At 42.0% G+C, this 16,881-nt stretch overlaps 1 protein-coding gene across 7 annotated transcripts in view; it reads right to left on the bottom strand.

Moving 5' to 3' along the window:
• The window catches only part of ERC2 (ELKS/RAB6-interacting/CAST family member 2), a 1,295,684-nt gene that overhangs the window by 1,216,677 nt on the left and 62,126 nt on the right, over positions 1 to 16,881 (bottom strand). For 6 of the 7 annotated variants that reach the window (XM_073574140.1, XM_073574143.1, XM_073574147.1 and 3 more), the window contains exon 2: positions 11,264 to 12,073. In XM_073574140.1, the coding sequence (XP_073430241.1) occupies positions 11,264 to 11,917 (654 nt within the window). In that variant the 5' untranslated portion in view covers positions 11,918 to 12,073. Of the gene's footprint in view, positions 1 to 11,263; positions 12,074 to 15,011; positions 15,252 to 16,881 lie in introns of those variants that run through there. The other variant, XM_073574141.1, reaches the window with a different exon arrangement.

The raw sequence follows: 16,881 nt of genomic DNA, 5'->3' as shown, positions 1-16,881 counted from the left end.
ATCCAGGGTTGTGCCATGATTAGATTCCTGGGTTCACCGCAAGCACTGGAAGAGCGCCAATAATCATAGGACTCTCTAGATTGTCTCTGACATTTATTGGGCAAGTATAGGATGACATATTTATTCAACAGTGTAAAAAGGCATATAGTTTTAACATAGTAGACCAACGGAAAGGCTACTTTTCTGGCCACACAGCGGCATATGTCACAGCCGTTCCTTGGAAGGTATATGGATTGTCAAGACATACAGTATAGCCCTGACATAAGGTTGAACATAATGTGAACTGCTCCTTATAAAAATGCAACACAAACCAGGTATGAACACAATCAAGAAAAGCTCCACTCCGGTACTAATGGTGTCAAATCTAACAGTTTAGGACTGAATGGGGCTGGGATATAGAACCACACACAACCTGTGCATTGTTCTTGAAAACCATAAATGTAATTCTAGTCATGTCTGAATGGCCGTACTGTGCAACCATGCCGTACACACTTTCGCTTTGTGAAATAGGACAATAAAGATCGGCAAATACATATTCTGTTATTTGTAACAATAATGCACTAGGAAAAGATAAAGCAAATAAAAAAAAAAAAAAAACTACCCCTACTGACACCAAGGATAAAACATGTGTCCTGTTTTGCAAGCTACGGTAATATTCTGGAAGCACAGCTCTCAGCTTATAGGAAAATAATTGCCATGATAAGACTCCAGTATAATAAACACAGATTTAAAATTATCTTCATGGCATACAGCAGCATTGTCTCCAGTACAATTTTCAAGAAGATAATCGCTCAGGCTGCGGCAAGAAAAACCAGGCAAACACAGTGATACAAAACAGATTAACTCATTTCAGCAAAATATCCTCCATATTCCTTGCACAATTCTGATTACAATAAGGGAGATTTCATTATATAAAATGTGATTTCCACATCAGCACACAGTATAAATTCAGAGAGGGTGGGGGGAGAGCAAAAATGCAGGCTTCTTGCTGCCCTGATTTAGACTCCAACGCAAAGAACGGGCAATTCTACATTCTCACAGGTCCTAATAGTTGCAGCAAGAGGGTCATACTGAAAACCCTGTTCATGCGTACACTATTTAAAAAAATATGCTGATCAAGAATTGTACTCATGGAAAAACACCATGAAGAAGACAGTTGCTGCCAAAAAAAACCCAAAACATTGCAGCCCATCTCAAGTTTTCTAGAGACCACTTGCGTGTTCCATAAAGCTACGGTTGGAGAAAAAGGAACACAGCACGTTAAGACTAAAACCTGACCCCAGATGTGAAGCATGGGAAGAAAAAGCATTATGGTGGAAGGAGATCATGATTGATGAAACATCATAGTGTAGGAAGCACCATGGAGGGGGAAAAGCCATGGTGGAGAAAGCACAATGGAGGGAGGAGATCATGGTGGAGAGAACATCACAGTGTAGGAAACACCATGGTCGGGGGAAAGCAATGTTGGAAGAAGCACTATGATGGGAGTAGATCATGGTGGAGGAAGCACCATCGTGGAAGGAGATCATGGTTGAGGGAACATCATAGTGTAGGAAACACCATGGTCAGTGAAAAGCCATGGTGGAAGAAGCACTATCAAGGGAGTAGATCATGGTGGAGGAAGCACCATCGTGGAAGGAGATCATGGTTGAGGGAACATCATAGTGTAGGAAACACCATGGTCAATGAAAAGCCATGGTGGAAGAAGCATTACGATGGGAGTAGATTATGGTGGAGGAAGCATCATGGTAAAAGGAGATCATAGTAACATAGTAATTAAGGTTGAAGGAAGACTTTAAGTCCATCTAGTTCAACCCATATCCTATCCTAACTTGCTCTAACATGTTGATCCAGAGGAAGGCAACATCATAGTAGAGGAAGGACCATGGTGAAAGTAGATCATGGTGGAGGGAACATCATAGTAAAGGAAGCACCATGGTGCGAGGGAAATTATAGTGGAGAAATCACCGTGATGGAGGATAATAATAGTTTAATGCTCCTTTACTGTCTCAGAGTTTGGATGCCTTGAATTAATTGTTAAGTGACTGCAAAGAAGTATTAAAATATTTTCCAGAATGTAAGGGCAGCAGTCCCTGGCCTCAAGCTGAAGAAAAACTAGGTGATGCAACAAGACAATGACCCAAAATGCAAACGTAAATCAACCAAAAATAGTCTAACCTTTTCCCAACATATGACAAACCATTTATGTCATCTGTTGGATCCCCGTCTTTGAAGCAGGCTCAGGAACTGATCCTGTTTTCTTGCCAGCAGAGGATGGCTGGGGCATCTGAATCTAACAGCCGAAGGTGAAGTCGAAACTCTGCCCATTGTTGTTAACCTCTGTCAGTCTGACATTGACATTTACAGCGCACAGCCTGGGGAGCACCATTCTATGCACCCATTGTCTCCCTGCAATGAGATTGCTGGAAGTCTTTTTTTTTTTTTTTCAGTAGCCGCAACACTGAAAAAAGATGCAATAAAAGCTGATCAAAACATCGTATCTATTCCACAATGGTATCAATTAAAATGTCTGCTCAAGGTGCAAAAAAACCCAAGCCCTTATACAGTTGCATCGACCGAAAAATAAAAATGTTTAAAAAAAAAACAAATAAAACACACACAGTATAGAAGTTTGGCATTGCCGTAATCATGCTATCCTGGAGAGTCATACTGTGGGGCCTTTTACAGCACAATGAATGCCATAAGAGCAAAACCAAAAATATATTTTAACAATTAATGGTTAGCTTACGTGCATTAGAACAATATAAACATGATGCAAAGATATATTATTACCATAAATATTTTAATAAATGATGAACACCACCTAGGGTTCATTAGACTTTACTTTGCAGATGCTGTTTCTTATTTTTCTATTCTTACCACATGCAAAAACATGCAAGCAGTGTCTAAAAAAGAAGCTAAACAAGCAATGAGGTGCAGGAATTATTTTCAGTTTACTGCCAATACTTAGTGTAATATTGGGCATAAAATTAGGCTTACTTGTAGTACAGAGGTCATCACTGTCAAAGGGCCACATAACACTAAGAGTCAATGCAGAAGGCAAATCCAAGAGCACATATCTTGTACCCCATTATTTTAAATCCCTGGTCATTTACTACCTAACAACAAGATCAGGTCAGTGACAGATTAGCATCACTCAGACACATTGATAATCTGTGTTGGCAATGGCCTGAGATACACTGGAGATAAACTGTGACAAACTGTGTATGTGATGTTGAGAAAGCTAGATAAACGTTCAGGGTTATTTATTGAGAATATTGAAGTATATGGAGCAAAACTAAATATATATATTTTACAAATAAGTTAATTTATCTCTAACACTAGATTTGGCACATCAAATGGCAAATTATAAAGAAAGAATAATATGCATGGTGTTTACACCAGCGTCACAATTACTACCAGTACTATGACGGTCTTCCGTAAGGAAGAGAGGCTTCAAACTGTGCCTGGAACCTTAACTATCCCCGTGCAAGGGGTACTCATGATGGTAGAGAGGCCTGAGTCTCTGACCTTACTATGCTCCTGATATGCCCTAAGCTGGCCCTCTCCCTCCCCCAGGTGGCCTGGGACAGATATGATAGTGCATAAATACTTAAGACAAACAGGGATAACAAAAAGCGACTTGCATATAAAAACAATCACCATGAGTAGGGAGGAATATAGGGAAGGATAGGAAGGTATATACCAAATGGCAATAGGATAATGGAGAGAGTACTGTATAAACCCCAAAACAGCAGACAACAATCTCCAACAGCAACTAGGATCTTCAACTTCAGCAAGCCAGAAAGTAAACTTTCACAGGCAGGGATGACAAGGTCTGGCCAGGTTTTATAGATGGAGAAAATAAGCAGGTCAGGAGCAGCTGTGAGATGGAGCTGCGTGTCTCCAACAGCATACAAAGAGTCATTAACTTTTCATCGCTGAAGGAAACGAAGTCCTTTAGAATAAGAGAAACAAAACACAAAGGCTAAATGGAAGACCTACGATTCCCAATGTGTAATGATTGCCTAACCCTAGATCTCCTGGAAGGACGTGACACATTCGTGACATGTGTCCATTTTGCACCAGTCATTCATGTCCTTCACAATATAGGTTATAGTAAAATACATACTTACCATCCATGAAGCACCAGAAGACATTTTACGTTCTAATGATCCGCTCGTACATCAACTATTATATACCCTGGCATTATAGAAGCGATGTGTATGTGATTGTGCTATATTACTGCTTTGAGCTTTTAGTAGCTATTAGCAGCTGCATACAACAGAGCACTTTGCTTACCCAAGGGATAGCAGTTGTCACATCTTACTTTGTCATGACAACCTCGTCTACACCAAATCCCTCTGCCCCATGGCAACCTTGGCTCAACAAGTCGCCGCATGCTTTTTTAAAATTTTTTCTCGAAAATCCTTATGCCCCACACAAGTTTGATTCATAAAATATTCATATTTGGATTTGTGAAGTCAAGCATCCTGTGTTAACGAGATATAGCTCCCGTGTTGTCATATCCCTATGTCTCAGGATAATAGCACCTACAATTAAGAATTCCGGAAAAAAACACATACGTTATATCCCCATGACACCCTACTTACGTCCTCATGACAACTCTCCGCACACATCGGATGACAAAGCATATGGACACTTTTGCAATCATTTTTCTAAATGATTACTTGTTTCCCCAAATGCAAAATTAGGCAACTTTCTATATAGATCTGATAAAAAAAAAATCTTTAAGTCGTATGTCCAGATAACTTAATTCCGATAGAATTGGCTATCAATGATTAAAGACTGGGCCTCAGTCGAAAACGCGTAGGTAATTCGCTTATCACTGTTGGATGTTTCTGGAGATGTAGATTTTAATCATATCGGAATAAAGTTACGGTATATTTTTTATCGGTTGTGCCAAATCTTGCAGAAGTGGCTATGATCGCAGTGTTTCAGAAGGGGTGAGCTGGGTTCCTTCTACTATTGCAACTTTCTATAGACTGTACAGTCATGGCCAAAAGTTTTGAGAATTACACAAATATTAATTTTTACAAAGTCTACTGCTTCATTTTTTCTAATGGCAATTTGCATATACTCCAGAATGTTATAAAGAGTGATCAGCTTAACAGCAATTACTTGCAAAGTCAATATTTGCCTAGAAAATGAACTTTATCCCCCAAAACACATTCCAACATCATTGCAGCCCTGCCTTAAAAGGACCAGCTAACATCGTTTCAGTGATTGCTCCATTAACACAGGTGTGGGTGTTGATGAGGACAGGATTGGAGATCAATCTGTCATGATTAAGTAAGAATGACACAACTGGACACTTTAAAAGGAGGCTGGTGCTTGGCATCATTGTTTCTCTTCTGTTAACCATGGTTATCTCTAAAGAAACACGTGCAGTCATCATTGCACTGCACAAAAATGGCCTAACAGGGAAGAGTATCGCAGCTAGAAAGATTGCACCTCAGTCAACAATCTATCGCATCATCAAGAACTTCAAGGAGAGAGGTTCCCTTGTTGCCAAAAAGGCTCCAGGGCGCCCAAGAAAGACCAGCAAGCGCCAGGACCGTCTCTTAAAAGTGTTTCAGCTGCGGGATCGGGCTACCAGCAGTGCAGAGTTTGCTCAGGAATGGCAGCAGGCAGGTGTGAGTGCATCTGCACGCGCTGTGAGGCGGAGACTCTTGGAGCAAGGCCTGGTCTCAAGGAGGGCAGCAAAGAAGCCACTTCTCTCCAGGAAAAACATCATGGACAGACTGATATTCTGCAAGAGGTACAGGGAGTGGACTGCTGAGGACTGGGGTAAAGTCATTTTCTCTGATGAATCCCCTTTTCGATTGTTTGGGACATCTGGAAAACGGCTTATTCGGAGAAGACCAGGTGAGCGCTACCACCAGTCTTGTCTCATGCCAACTGTCAAGCATCCTGAAACCATTCATGTGTGGGGTTGCTTCTCAGCCAAGGGAATGGGCTCTCTCTCAATCTTGCCTAAAAACACAGCCATGAATAAAGAATGGTACCAGAATGTCCTCCAAGAGCAACTTCTCCCAACCGTCCAAGAGCAGTTTGGCGATCAACAATGCCTTTTTCAACATGATGGAGCACCTTGCCATAAAGCAAAGGTGATAACTAAATGGCTCAGGGAACAAAACATAGAGATTTTGGGACCATGGCCTGGAAACTCCCCAGATCTTAATCCCATTGAGAACTTGTGGTCAATCATCAAGAGACGGGTGGACAAACAAAAACCTTCAAATTCAGACAAAATAAAAGCATTGATTTTGCAAGAATGGACTGCTATCAGTCAGGATTTGATCCAGAAGTTGATTGAGAGCATGCCAGGGAGAACTGCTGAGGTCCTGAAGAAGAAGGGTCAACACTGCAAATATTGACTTGCTGCATTAACTCATTCTAACTGTCAATATAACCTTTTGCTACTCATAATATGATTGCAATTATATTTCTGTATGTGATAAAAACATCTGACAAACACACATAAAAACCAGAGGCCAGCAGATCATGTGAAAATATAATATTTGTGTCATTCTCAAAACTTTTGGCCATGACTGTAGTCTTCATTAAACATTTAATTTCCTACTACCTTACTAATGTAAAGTATAATCTAGCTGGCTGTTCTGCTGCTTCTAACATAGATCTGACGACACACTGCTCTTAGCCTTGTCAATTCTATTCTTTTTAGCCATCCATTCTCCGAGTGTTAGGTGATCCTTGAATAGATAGCTGTCGGTTGACAAATGCTTTGGCCGATGGTCGGTCGGGCAGTTACCTCCACCTACTCCTATATACAGAGGAGCATTGACTCTGTTGAGCACTCCTCCAAATGTTGAGCCACTGCCAAACATCTCGGGTGAGAGCTTATTTCGCGGGAACAAAAGGATTGGCAGTTCAAAATTGAGCACGCCAGATCATCTCTCCAAAAAACTGATGTTGGGGAGGAGTCGAGGGACCCATATACATTAGACTGTTGGATAAGCCTGCTGATATCAGGAAGGAGGGGAAGGAGGTTAAATATGAAGAGCAGTGTGGGAAGAGGGGGCACATCCAAGTCTTCAAGGGAAAATGTACAAGATGTATTGTTTCACAGTAGAGATATAGAGGAGGGCAAACATGTGGCTGTCTGCAAGGAGATGGGGTAAAGGCTGTGTATTAGTGTAGACATAAGGGAGTGAACACAGGATAGATTCTGGAATCAAGGTGGACTTGGACTGTAAGAGGAAAATCACTCCATGATTGAGGTTATGCCGATACACGAGAGCTAGTGAAGGCAGCAGGATTCTAGAGCCAGAGAACTCTCATCCAGCATGAACAGAACTGGGATGGACATGCACACATGTGAAAAGTCATAAACTAGAAGTAGTTTAAAAACAGAATATCAACATTAGTTAATGTCCAATGGTTGTGACCCAGCGAATCACTAGAACAAAATGGCAGAATAAATAGAACATCACTTCCCAATTCAACTGCTGTTTGATATGGTATATGCTGGCATTAACGTGCTTAAAGAAGTTCTCCTCCTATCAAAGTTTTCGTCCTCTTAATACATTGCAGTTATCCTATTGTATAGCACTGTGTACTTACAATTGCTCATCTTGCCTTTCTACCCAGTTAATTCTTCTCTTTTCCATTAGGTCTATGACATCACATGATTAATAACTGACTAGCTGAATCCTTCAAAGCTCTATGTAGAAATAGGAAGTCTCTTTTTCCATACATGCGTTATTCCCCTCTTCAACTCCTGACCAAGCTGCACTGCTTCTCCCCCCACCATAGACTTTCGATGACGTAGAATTGTAGTTCTAATGATGGCTCGGGGGGGGGGGGAACTTCCTGTTTCTGTACAGAGCTGTTTTTAATCATGTGATGTCATAGACCTAATGAAAAAAAGAGAAGAATTAACTGGGTAGAAAGGCAAACTGAGAAATTGTAAGTACACAGTGCTATATAATATGATGATTGCAATATATTAAGAGGATTGAAATTTTGATGGGAGGAGGAGAGCTTCTTTAAAACTGACCTAACCCCTTCGATGAACTATCTTGAGTTTTCTACAAAGTAACCTTTATTTCACCAGGTACAAACTATACATAAAACCAATTTACGGCCTGAACATAACCCATTTTAAATGTATCAAAATTAATATATTCACATTACAATAACTAGTTCACAGTGATTTATTATTCCATCGACTGATATATAGTTTGTTATAATAAAATAGTAAAACAGGTAATTAACACGTTGAAAAAAAAATTCAAAAAGGTTGTAAATAGAGTAAGCTCTAAATTAATTTATTTTTCTTATGCTGATGAATCTGATGCCAAATGTATCATATATCAAAAGGAAAATGCGTAAGGCTAAGGAATAAGTGCATAATTCATCTTATAAAAAGTGAGAAGGTGCAACTACTCCTGGGCAGATACAGATAGGTTTGCTATTTACTATACTGATTTCCTGGAAGGGAATGATACAACGGCATCAGTCAAATTGATTGATCATGGAGAAATGCAATTTGCGGTACGGATAAAAAATATATATATATTTTCACATCTACCAATTATTGTTGGAAATAAAATGCTTTTACTTACATGATCAGGTAGAAGATGGGGTAAAAAAAAAATATTGTAAAGTGCTTAAAAAGTAAACATTACTTACCTATTTAAAGGGGATATCCGGCCTTAGGCTAGTTTCACATTTGCGCTTTATAGCGCTGCGACGGCCTGCGCACGGCCGCCGCTAAGCCCCGCCCCCTCCCGGCTCCCTGCCCGCCCCATCCGGTCATCGCCTCCTACTATCTTTAGCATAGGGTGCGCAGATCGTGCGCTGGCCGTGCGCCAGCAGGATTTTTGAAGGTGCGCCGTGCGCGCCGAAATGCAACATGCTGCGTTCGGCGCACACGGGCGCACCTTCAAAAGTGCGCAGCGCACACCAAAATCCTGCTAGCGCATGGCCAGCGCACGTTCTGCGCACCCTATGCTAAAGATAGGGTGCGCAGATCGCAAGCGCCCATGTGCGCTAGTAGGAGGCGATGACCGGATGGGGCGGGCAGGGAGTCGGTAGGGGGCGGGGCTTAGCAGCGGCCGTGCGCAGGCCGTCGCAGCGCTATAAAGTGCAAATGTGAAACTAGCCTTAGGCTACAAGTCTGCAGTCACTTTATGTGACTACAGACTTGTGAATCCTCACATCGCAAGCACTGCGCGCCATGAGGAAGCTCCAGTGCTGGTGCAGAGCGCATGCGGTCACAAGTCATCTAGATGGATGCAAACGTATTCTGTGAGGTCGGACACGTTTTAGTTGGAATGTGGCTGGAAGTATGTAAATCGCATTCTTGAGGTCACATAACATGGCACCAAAGAATACTGATAGCATGCAGTGTGCCTGATGTCAAGATTCACAAGTCTGGAGTCAAATAGACTTGTAGCCTAAGGTCAGGCAAGCCCTTTAATCCTGCACCACTCTCCTGGTCTTCGTTTAATCCCCTGCAGCTGATCATATGCTTATATCAAAACCATAGTCAATCACAGGACTCATTGGTCTCTTGCCATACATGGAGATGTCACCACTCAGCCTAGTGATTGGCTGAAGCAGTCACAGTCAAAAAAATGCTGATCCTGGATCGGCAGGGATTAAACAGATGATTTTTTTTTTTTAAATTTAAAGCATTCCCAGCATTTAAAAATAAACTATACCATGAACAAGCCCTTTACAGAAGACCTGTCACCAGGTCAAATGTAGCCCCATTACCTGCTCTCATTTTCACCCCTACGCTCCCCATTGTATTCCGCTTTTTGTTTTCTTAAAATCCGCCATAAGGTTCTAGAGCTATGAGCCTTTTTTTAGTTAGTGTTAACTTTTATGGTCTTTAACGAGGGGGTGATACTCATAGGATAATTATGCAGGAGTCTTAAGACACGCCCCAGAGGAGCCTGTGAGCAATGTCCACTTGTAAAGAACATTCAAATTAGCACTAAATAAAAATGCCCATATTTCAAGAACTTTTAAAAATACAAAAAGTGGCATACTCAGTCAAGCATCAGGGATAAAGCAGAGGAAAAACTGTCCAATTTTGACCTGGAAACTGGTCCTATTTAATGGAAACTAGTTTTTTAATATTGTTCCAGTATCTAAAAGAAAAAATGTAGGTAACTTTGTAAACAATTGTAATAAATTTTATTTGTCTTTGCAGCTTCCATGCAGACTTATGCATCTCCATAGTTTAAGAGGTTATCCAGCACTTTTACACTGATGGCCTATCCTTAGGATAGATCATCAATGGCTGATCGACCAGGGTCCGGCACCCAACAACCCCGCTAATCAGCTGTTATCGTTGGCGGCGGCCACTGGCCGGAAGTACTTACTTGCGAAGTTGAACGTCTACTTATAGTGGCTGCCATAGAGTACTGCACATCTGCCTCCTATACAAATCAATAGGAGGCGGATGTGCAGTACCAAACCCCGGCCACTACAAGTAGACGAACAGCTCCGTAAGTACTTCCGGCCAGTGGCCGCCGCCAACGATAACAGCTGATCAGCAGGGGTGTTGGGTGCCAGAACCTCGGTTGATCAGACATTGATGACCTATCATAAGGATAGGCCATCAATGTAAAAGTACAGATAACCTCTTTAAAGACTACAAACATTCCCTATATAATTTGATCCCATGGTCACATTCCATTATAAAAGTACGTCCCCCCCCCCGATACTTCCAACTAAAATGCATTTGATAAATTAGCAAGACATAGAAGACAGTGGGTGGAATTATGGCTGCCGAATCGGTTCTCATAGAAATTGTTCCCATAGATCTCGATAGGTGCTGTAGGCCCAAAATAATCCAAGTTGAAAACATGAATGCAAAGTTGGACTTTACCCTTAAACAGAAAAGTGAAAAAAATAAGATGTCCCTATGGGTTACTACTGAGAACTCCTCCTAAGCTTTATTTCTATAGCTCTGGTTTGGACGATGGGCAGATCCTAAAATTATTATGCAAGGAGTTAATTTCACGCAGTTTAACATCAAACAACTTCTTCAAGTAAAAATGTAAAGCTGTCACTATTTACACTTTTCTACAAAAAAAAAAAAAAATTAAAAAAGGTATCGGAACTCACAGCTAACACATCTGCATTCAACAGAGAACAACATAAAAGGGAAATGTATCTTCACTCTAAATTATTAAAATGAAAAATGCTCCGTGAGAATCTCAAAAACGATTTTTCTACATCCCATGTTCAAGAAAAATACCTGATTTTCCTCGTGAGACACCCTCATTTGCTCCTTCAGAACGGACATCCTTGCAGCCTCCTCCTTTCGGAGGACTCTTTCCTTCTTGAGTTCTGGGCTCCAAAATGTTTTAATACTGTTCATGGAAGATCCAAGTTTGCTGTCTTTAATGTCCAGCTCTTTCCTTAGCAGCTCATTTTCCCTCTGTAGGTCCTTCAGTTGAACCTGAAGATCAAGCATGGTGTTGTCTCTCACCTGTCTTAACATAGAAGGAATCTGGTGATGATGGTGGTGGTGATGAGCAGAGCTGGTCAAGCCTATATGGTCAGTGTAGGACAAGACATCTGTGTGTGAAAGACCAGCAGAGGCAATATTTGGACTGCTTCCCATGGCTGTGACTCTTCCACCATAGACAGCTCTATTAGTAGCCCTTCCAAGAGTCATGGTTCCTTTCGGAAAAGTTGTAGACGCAACACCCTCATGGTCACTCAAGTACATGGGTCCAGACGTTGCATAGGCTGCATTAAGAGACTGAATGTTCTCCATTGACAGCGTTTTACCAGCTCCCCCTCCACTGCTTGTTCGTCTATGGCCCAAACGAGGTGATCTTGGCAAACGAGGCGATCTGGAAGGACTGCCTTCCAAATTAGTGATTGTACGAGCACTTCCATACATAGCTGTGCTGTATTGTAGTCCCAGACAGGAAAAATAAAAAAAAGATTAGGAATAATATTAAAAACAAGGATTAGGACGTCTATCTCAGCATCTAGAGCTCTGCTTGAGATGTCATTGTTCTTTTTTCATTATGAAGATCCTTCAAGGAATGGCAACCTAGAAACAAAAAACAAGCAGAATACATTATTTAACCAGCAAGGAATAAAAATGTCAATGTCATAAAAAGGTTAAATGATACTGATTTTGAAGAGTTCGGGGTCAAGTGTCGTTACTTAGAAAAGCGAATTTACAAAGTCATGCTGTTCTCAAAACTTAATTGATTGCGCAAAACTCTTGACATTGCCATAGGATTCTACAGGAAGCAAATAACATTCTTGTTAAAATAAATAAATAAATAAATCATCAAGGCAACTTCATTACTTAAATGTTTCTGTGCTACACTGCCAGGTAAGTCTATACTAATGGACAAGGCGAAGGGAAAATCTGCACACCCCCGTTTGTACAAAGTACAAGAAACTACAGCAAAACCAAAGAAATGAGCCGGAGCATAAGTTGGAAAAGGAAATATGTAGTGTACTGCTATAAGAGTAAAACTGTGGTTCCACTATTACTCCCCAGCAACATGCCCGCTGTCTTGGGGTCATACTTAACTCCGAGCTTTCCTTCGCCCCCCACATTCGATCACTGGCTCACTCTTGTCATCTGCACCTCAAAAACATCTCTAGAATTCGACCTTTTCTTACTTTTGAGTCTGCAAAAACTATTACTGTTTCTCTTATTCATTCTCGTCTGGACTATTGTAACTCTCTTCTAATCGGTCTCCCTCTTACCAAACTCTCCCCTCTCCAATCTGTCTTGAATGCTGCAGCCAGGATCATATTCCTCACCAATCGTTACACTGATGCCTCTACCTTGTGCCAGTCATTACACTGGCTACCCATCCACACTCCAGAATTGAGTATAAACTTATTACAATCACCCATAAAGCCTTCCATGTCTCAGCACCACCCTACATCTCCTCCCTTGTTTCAGTCTACCACCCAACCCGCGCCCTTCGCTCTGCGGATGACCTGAGGTTAGCATCCTCATTAATCAGAACCTCCCACTCCCGTCTCCAAGACTTTACACGTGCTGCGCCAATTCTTTGGAATGCACTTCCCAGGTCAATACGATTAGTCCATAATCTCCACAATTTTAAGCGTGCCCTGAAAACGCATTTATTCAGACTGGCCTATCGCCTCAACACATTAACCTAATCTATCCCTGTGTGGCTCAGCCAAAAGTTTTACCATAACCAGGTTCCTCGCATCATGTTCCCACATGCTTTATGCATCCATTAGCCCTCTGTGTTTGTACTGTTACACACTTAACATTATGGCTGGTCCATACAATCAGGGCAACTGTTACCACCCACCTTTCGTGTCTCCCCTTTTTTCCTCATAGACTGTAAACTTGCAAGCAGGGCCCTCATTCCCCTTGGTATTTGTTATAATCTATGTGATTATTGTTATGCTGTAATGTCTATTGTCTGTACAAATCCCCTCTGAAATGTAAAGTGCTGCGGAATATGTCGGTGCTATAGAAATAAAATTTATTATTATTATTATCATTATTATTATTATTATTATTATTATAAAATCAACTACAATGTTGCCACTCTGGAATTTTCACAGTGGATATGTCTTTTTGGAACATATGCATAAAAGACCCAGTTTTTTTTTTGCTTTTTTTTGGAGGGTTGGGTTCAACCAAATAAAGGGCTTTTCCCATCAAAAACACTTATGGTATATTAGGCTAGGTTCACATGGTTTTTCAGAGACTGAAAACTTGGATGAGTTTTGCCAAGCAGAATGCGCTCCTTTTTTCAATTTTTTAAGACAATTTTTTTCTTGAAGGTTTTAGAAGCATTTTTTTTTTCCGTACTGTGTTTTGCTCTTGACAGTGTAAAAATTGTGGAATCTGCTTCAAAGAAGTAGCATGTCAGGCTAGGTTCATGCAGAGTTTTTTCGTGGAGGATTTTGAAGCAGATCTGCTCCAAAATCTTCTTAAAAAAACCTTCATATTCAATACAATGGAAAATCCACATTGCTTTTCATAACTCTTTTTTAAAATATTTTTTTCCATTGAGCTTTTAAAATCTTGCTATGGAAAAAAGGAAGGGGTATGCCAGTTCTTGAATGTGGATTCCGTTTGGAATTTGCTCCACAAGGACTGTGAAAATTAAAAAAAAAAAAAAAACAACTTCAAAAAGCTTTTCCAAACTACAGTATATTAGGAAATGCCTCAAGTAAAAAAAAAAAAGCCTTAAAAAATAGAATAAAAATAGAGCACTTCCTGCAGTGGATTCCTTAAAAAAAACTAAACTTTAAAGGATATGCTATAAATGTATGGTTAGAGTATGTCCCTTTTGCATCTATCTCCAGAATGAAGTGTTCTGTCTTAACCCCTCTCACCTCGTAAGCCAGCCAAAGGAAGTATGCATATAGGGAATTTACAAAGGCTTGGCAGAGTATATACTTTCTTACTGAATTAGAAAGCTATTGTTGCCATCATTAGAAATATTTTTAAAGGGTTCCTCCCATGATAGTGTTTCAGGAGCTCACCGCTCACCAGCGTCACAACTTTCTACTTGCCAAGGGTGGTGTGCTCCTGATGATTGACAATTCAATTGCCCTACTGGTCAGAACTGTGCACGTTGAAGTTGCAAGCAGAGGCGGAGGCAGGTATATTAAAGTCAGCTTTAGAGAAGCACTTGCAAGCTCCAAAGCAAAGAACTTGTAAGTGCGTTAGATACTGGCTGCCTTTGAAAGACTGAAGAGGTGGTTAGTAACCTAGGTTGTAGAATTAAAATCCCTTTGCGAACTGAGAACAGGGAGAAATTTTTTTCAATGAGAGGTAAATTGCCAGGTTGCTTGTTTTTACAAGAACTTTGCAATTTTCCCCCATTTTTGAGGATAAAAAGGTTATTTGTGAATCATCCTTTAAATAAGAGACCTTATTGTGGAACCCCAGGAGTCAGGTTGCCACAGTGGCATTGCCTCCCTCACAGGGAGAAGGAATGTCATGCCTGGAAGCAAGGAGGGGGTCCTCTTACCAGGTGTCAGTAGGACAGAAGTCGAGCAGAACCTGGGGAGTGGAGCTGTGATTAAACTCGCCGCAGAGCTGAGCGCTAAGAACTGGATACCAGAGTCCATGGTTGCCCGGGTACTGAAGTCCCGGCAGCTAAATCTGGAGCGCAGGGGACTGCAGGTCTACTGGCCTAATCTACTGTAATACCCGGTGGCACAGCAGTATACCAGAGCCTGGAGCCGACACAAAGGAGCGGCACCTGTGATAGGCTCGAGCTGCCTGCCATGCAGGCAACGGGTTGTTTTTAAAAAACAGAGAGAGACAGCAGCAGGAGGATGAGCTGTTAGGCAGCAAGGAAAAGGACAGCGCAGAAGGAGGGGTTCTGTACCTACCTGGCCAGGTGTATCCAAAATTGCTTCGAGGCTGCCCGGCTCTCCATTACAATCTGTTACCAGTGCCCTGGTCTGTACTATCAATCATCAAGTAAAGGAAAATAAAATTACAGTCCTTGCGCCCTCCAGTGATCTCTTGCGCCCCGATTCCTGTACCACAAGGTACACGAAGCCTGACATAAAACGGAACTGGTAGCCCGAGTGTCTTCGGCATGCTCGAAAAACAGGCAATCCCTGCATATGTTGCAGCTGTCTAACAGCCGCGAGACATGCAGCTGTGGGGACTCGAACATAGTATTCGAGCATGCCGAAGGCACTCAGGTAGCAGCCTAGCAAGCTCAGATAACACCTTATTCCAGCACGTTCTCTCATCACTGATGCCGATAAGGGTCCCGTTACATTTAGCTATGTACCAGTGATCCCGACAACGATACGACCTGGTCAGGATCGCTGGTGCATCGCTAAGGCTAAGTGCACACGTACCGGAACTCTCGCGGAAATTACCGCGAGAATTCCGGAATTCCAGTCCGCGGGAAAATCGCATTTTAAATTCCCGCGATTTTCCCGCGGAAAAACTAGCATTTTGCAAGCGTATTTAGCTTGCAGAATTGCTAGCGTTTTCCAAGCGATCTGTAGCATCGCTTGGAGAACTGATTGACAGGTTGGTCACACTCGTCAAACATAGTGTTTGACGAGTGTGACCAACTTTTTACTACTGAGGCCGCCTATGCGGCATCAGTAGTAAAAGATAGAATGTAAAAAAAAAAATAATGGTGTTATTCTTACCCTCCGACGTCCCGCGCATCCGTTCCCAGTAATCCTTTGGGAAAATGCCCGCGATGACGTCAGTTCTCGCAGGATCGCGACGTCTCGCGGTAATTCGCGATGACGTCGCGCGAATGACCGTGAGACTTCGCGATCCCGCGAGAAGGGACGTCATCGCGGGCATTTTCGCAAAGGACTACTGGGAACGAGAGCGTGGAGAGAGGTGGGAAGGCTGCGCGGGACGCCGGAGGGTGAGAATAACAATATTTTTTATTTTAAATTCTATTTTTTACAGGGATATGGTACCCAAAGCTCGGAGGACAGTCTCCTCTCCTCCGGACCATGGGTACCATCCGCAATTGTTCTGCTTACTTTCCGCATGGTGAGTACAGCCACATGCGGAAAGTAAGCGGAACAATGCATTCCTATGGGTGCGGGATCGCCGCGATTCCGCAAATTAATGAGCATGCTGCGGTTTTTACCGCGAAGCGATTCCGCTGCGGTAAAAACTGCAGCATTAGCACAGCATTGCGGAATCCCATAGGAATGCATGGGATGCTTATTTTTCGCGTTTTCGCGGCAAAATCGCGCGGTTAAAACCGCCGCGGAAACGCGAAAAAAACGCCACGTGTGAACTCAGCCTAAATAGTCGCTAGTGAGCTGCCAAACAGGCAGATCTCACCAGCGATAAGAGATCCATCGGCGGTCGCTGTTACCTGTCACACCGCTGCGATGATG

This window comes from Dendrobates tinctorius, unplaced genomic scaffold (assembly GCF_039654945.1).
Source record: "Dendrobates tinctorius isolate UK_male_01 unplaced genomic scaffold, ASM3965494v1 ptg000038l, whole genome shotgun sequence".
NCBI classification, from domain to species: Eukaryota; Metazoa; Chordata; class Amphibia; order Anura; family Dendrobatidae; genus Dendrobates; species Dendrobates tinctorius.
Note: the sequence above shows the minus strand (reverse complement) of the source record. Positions and strands in the feature narration are given on the sequence as shown.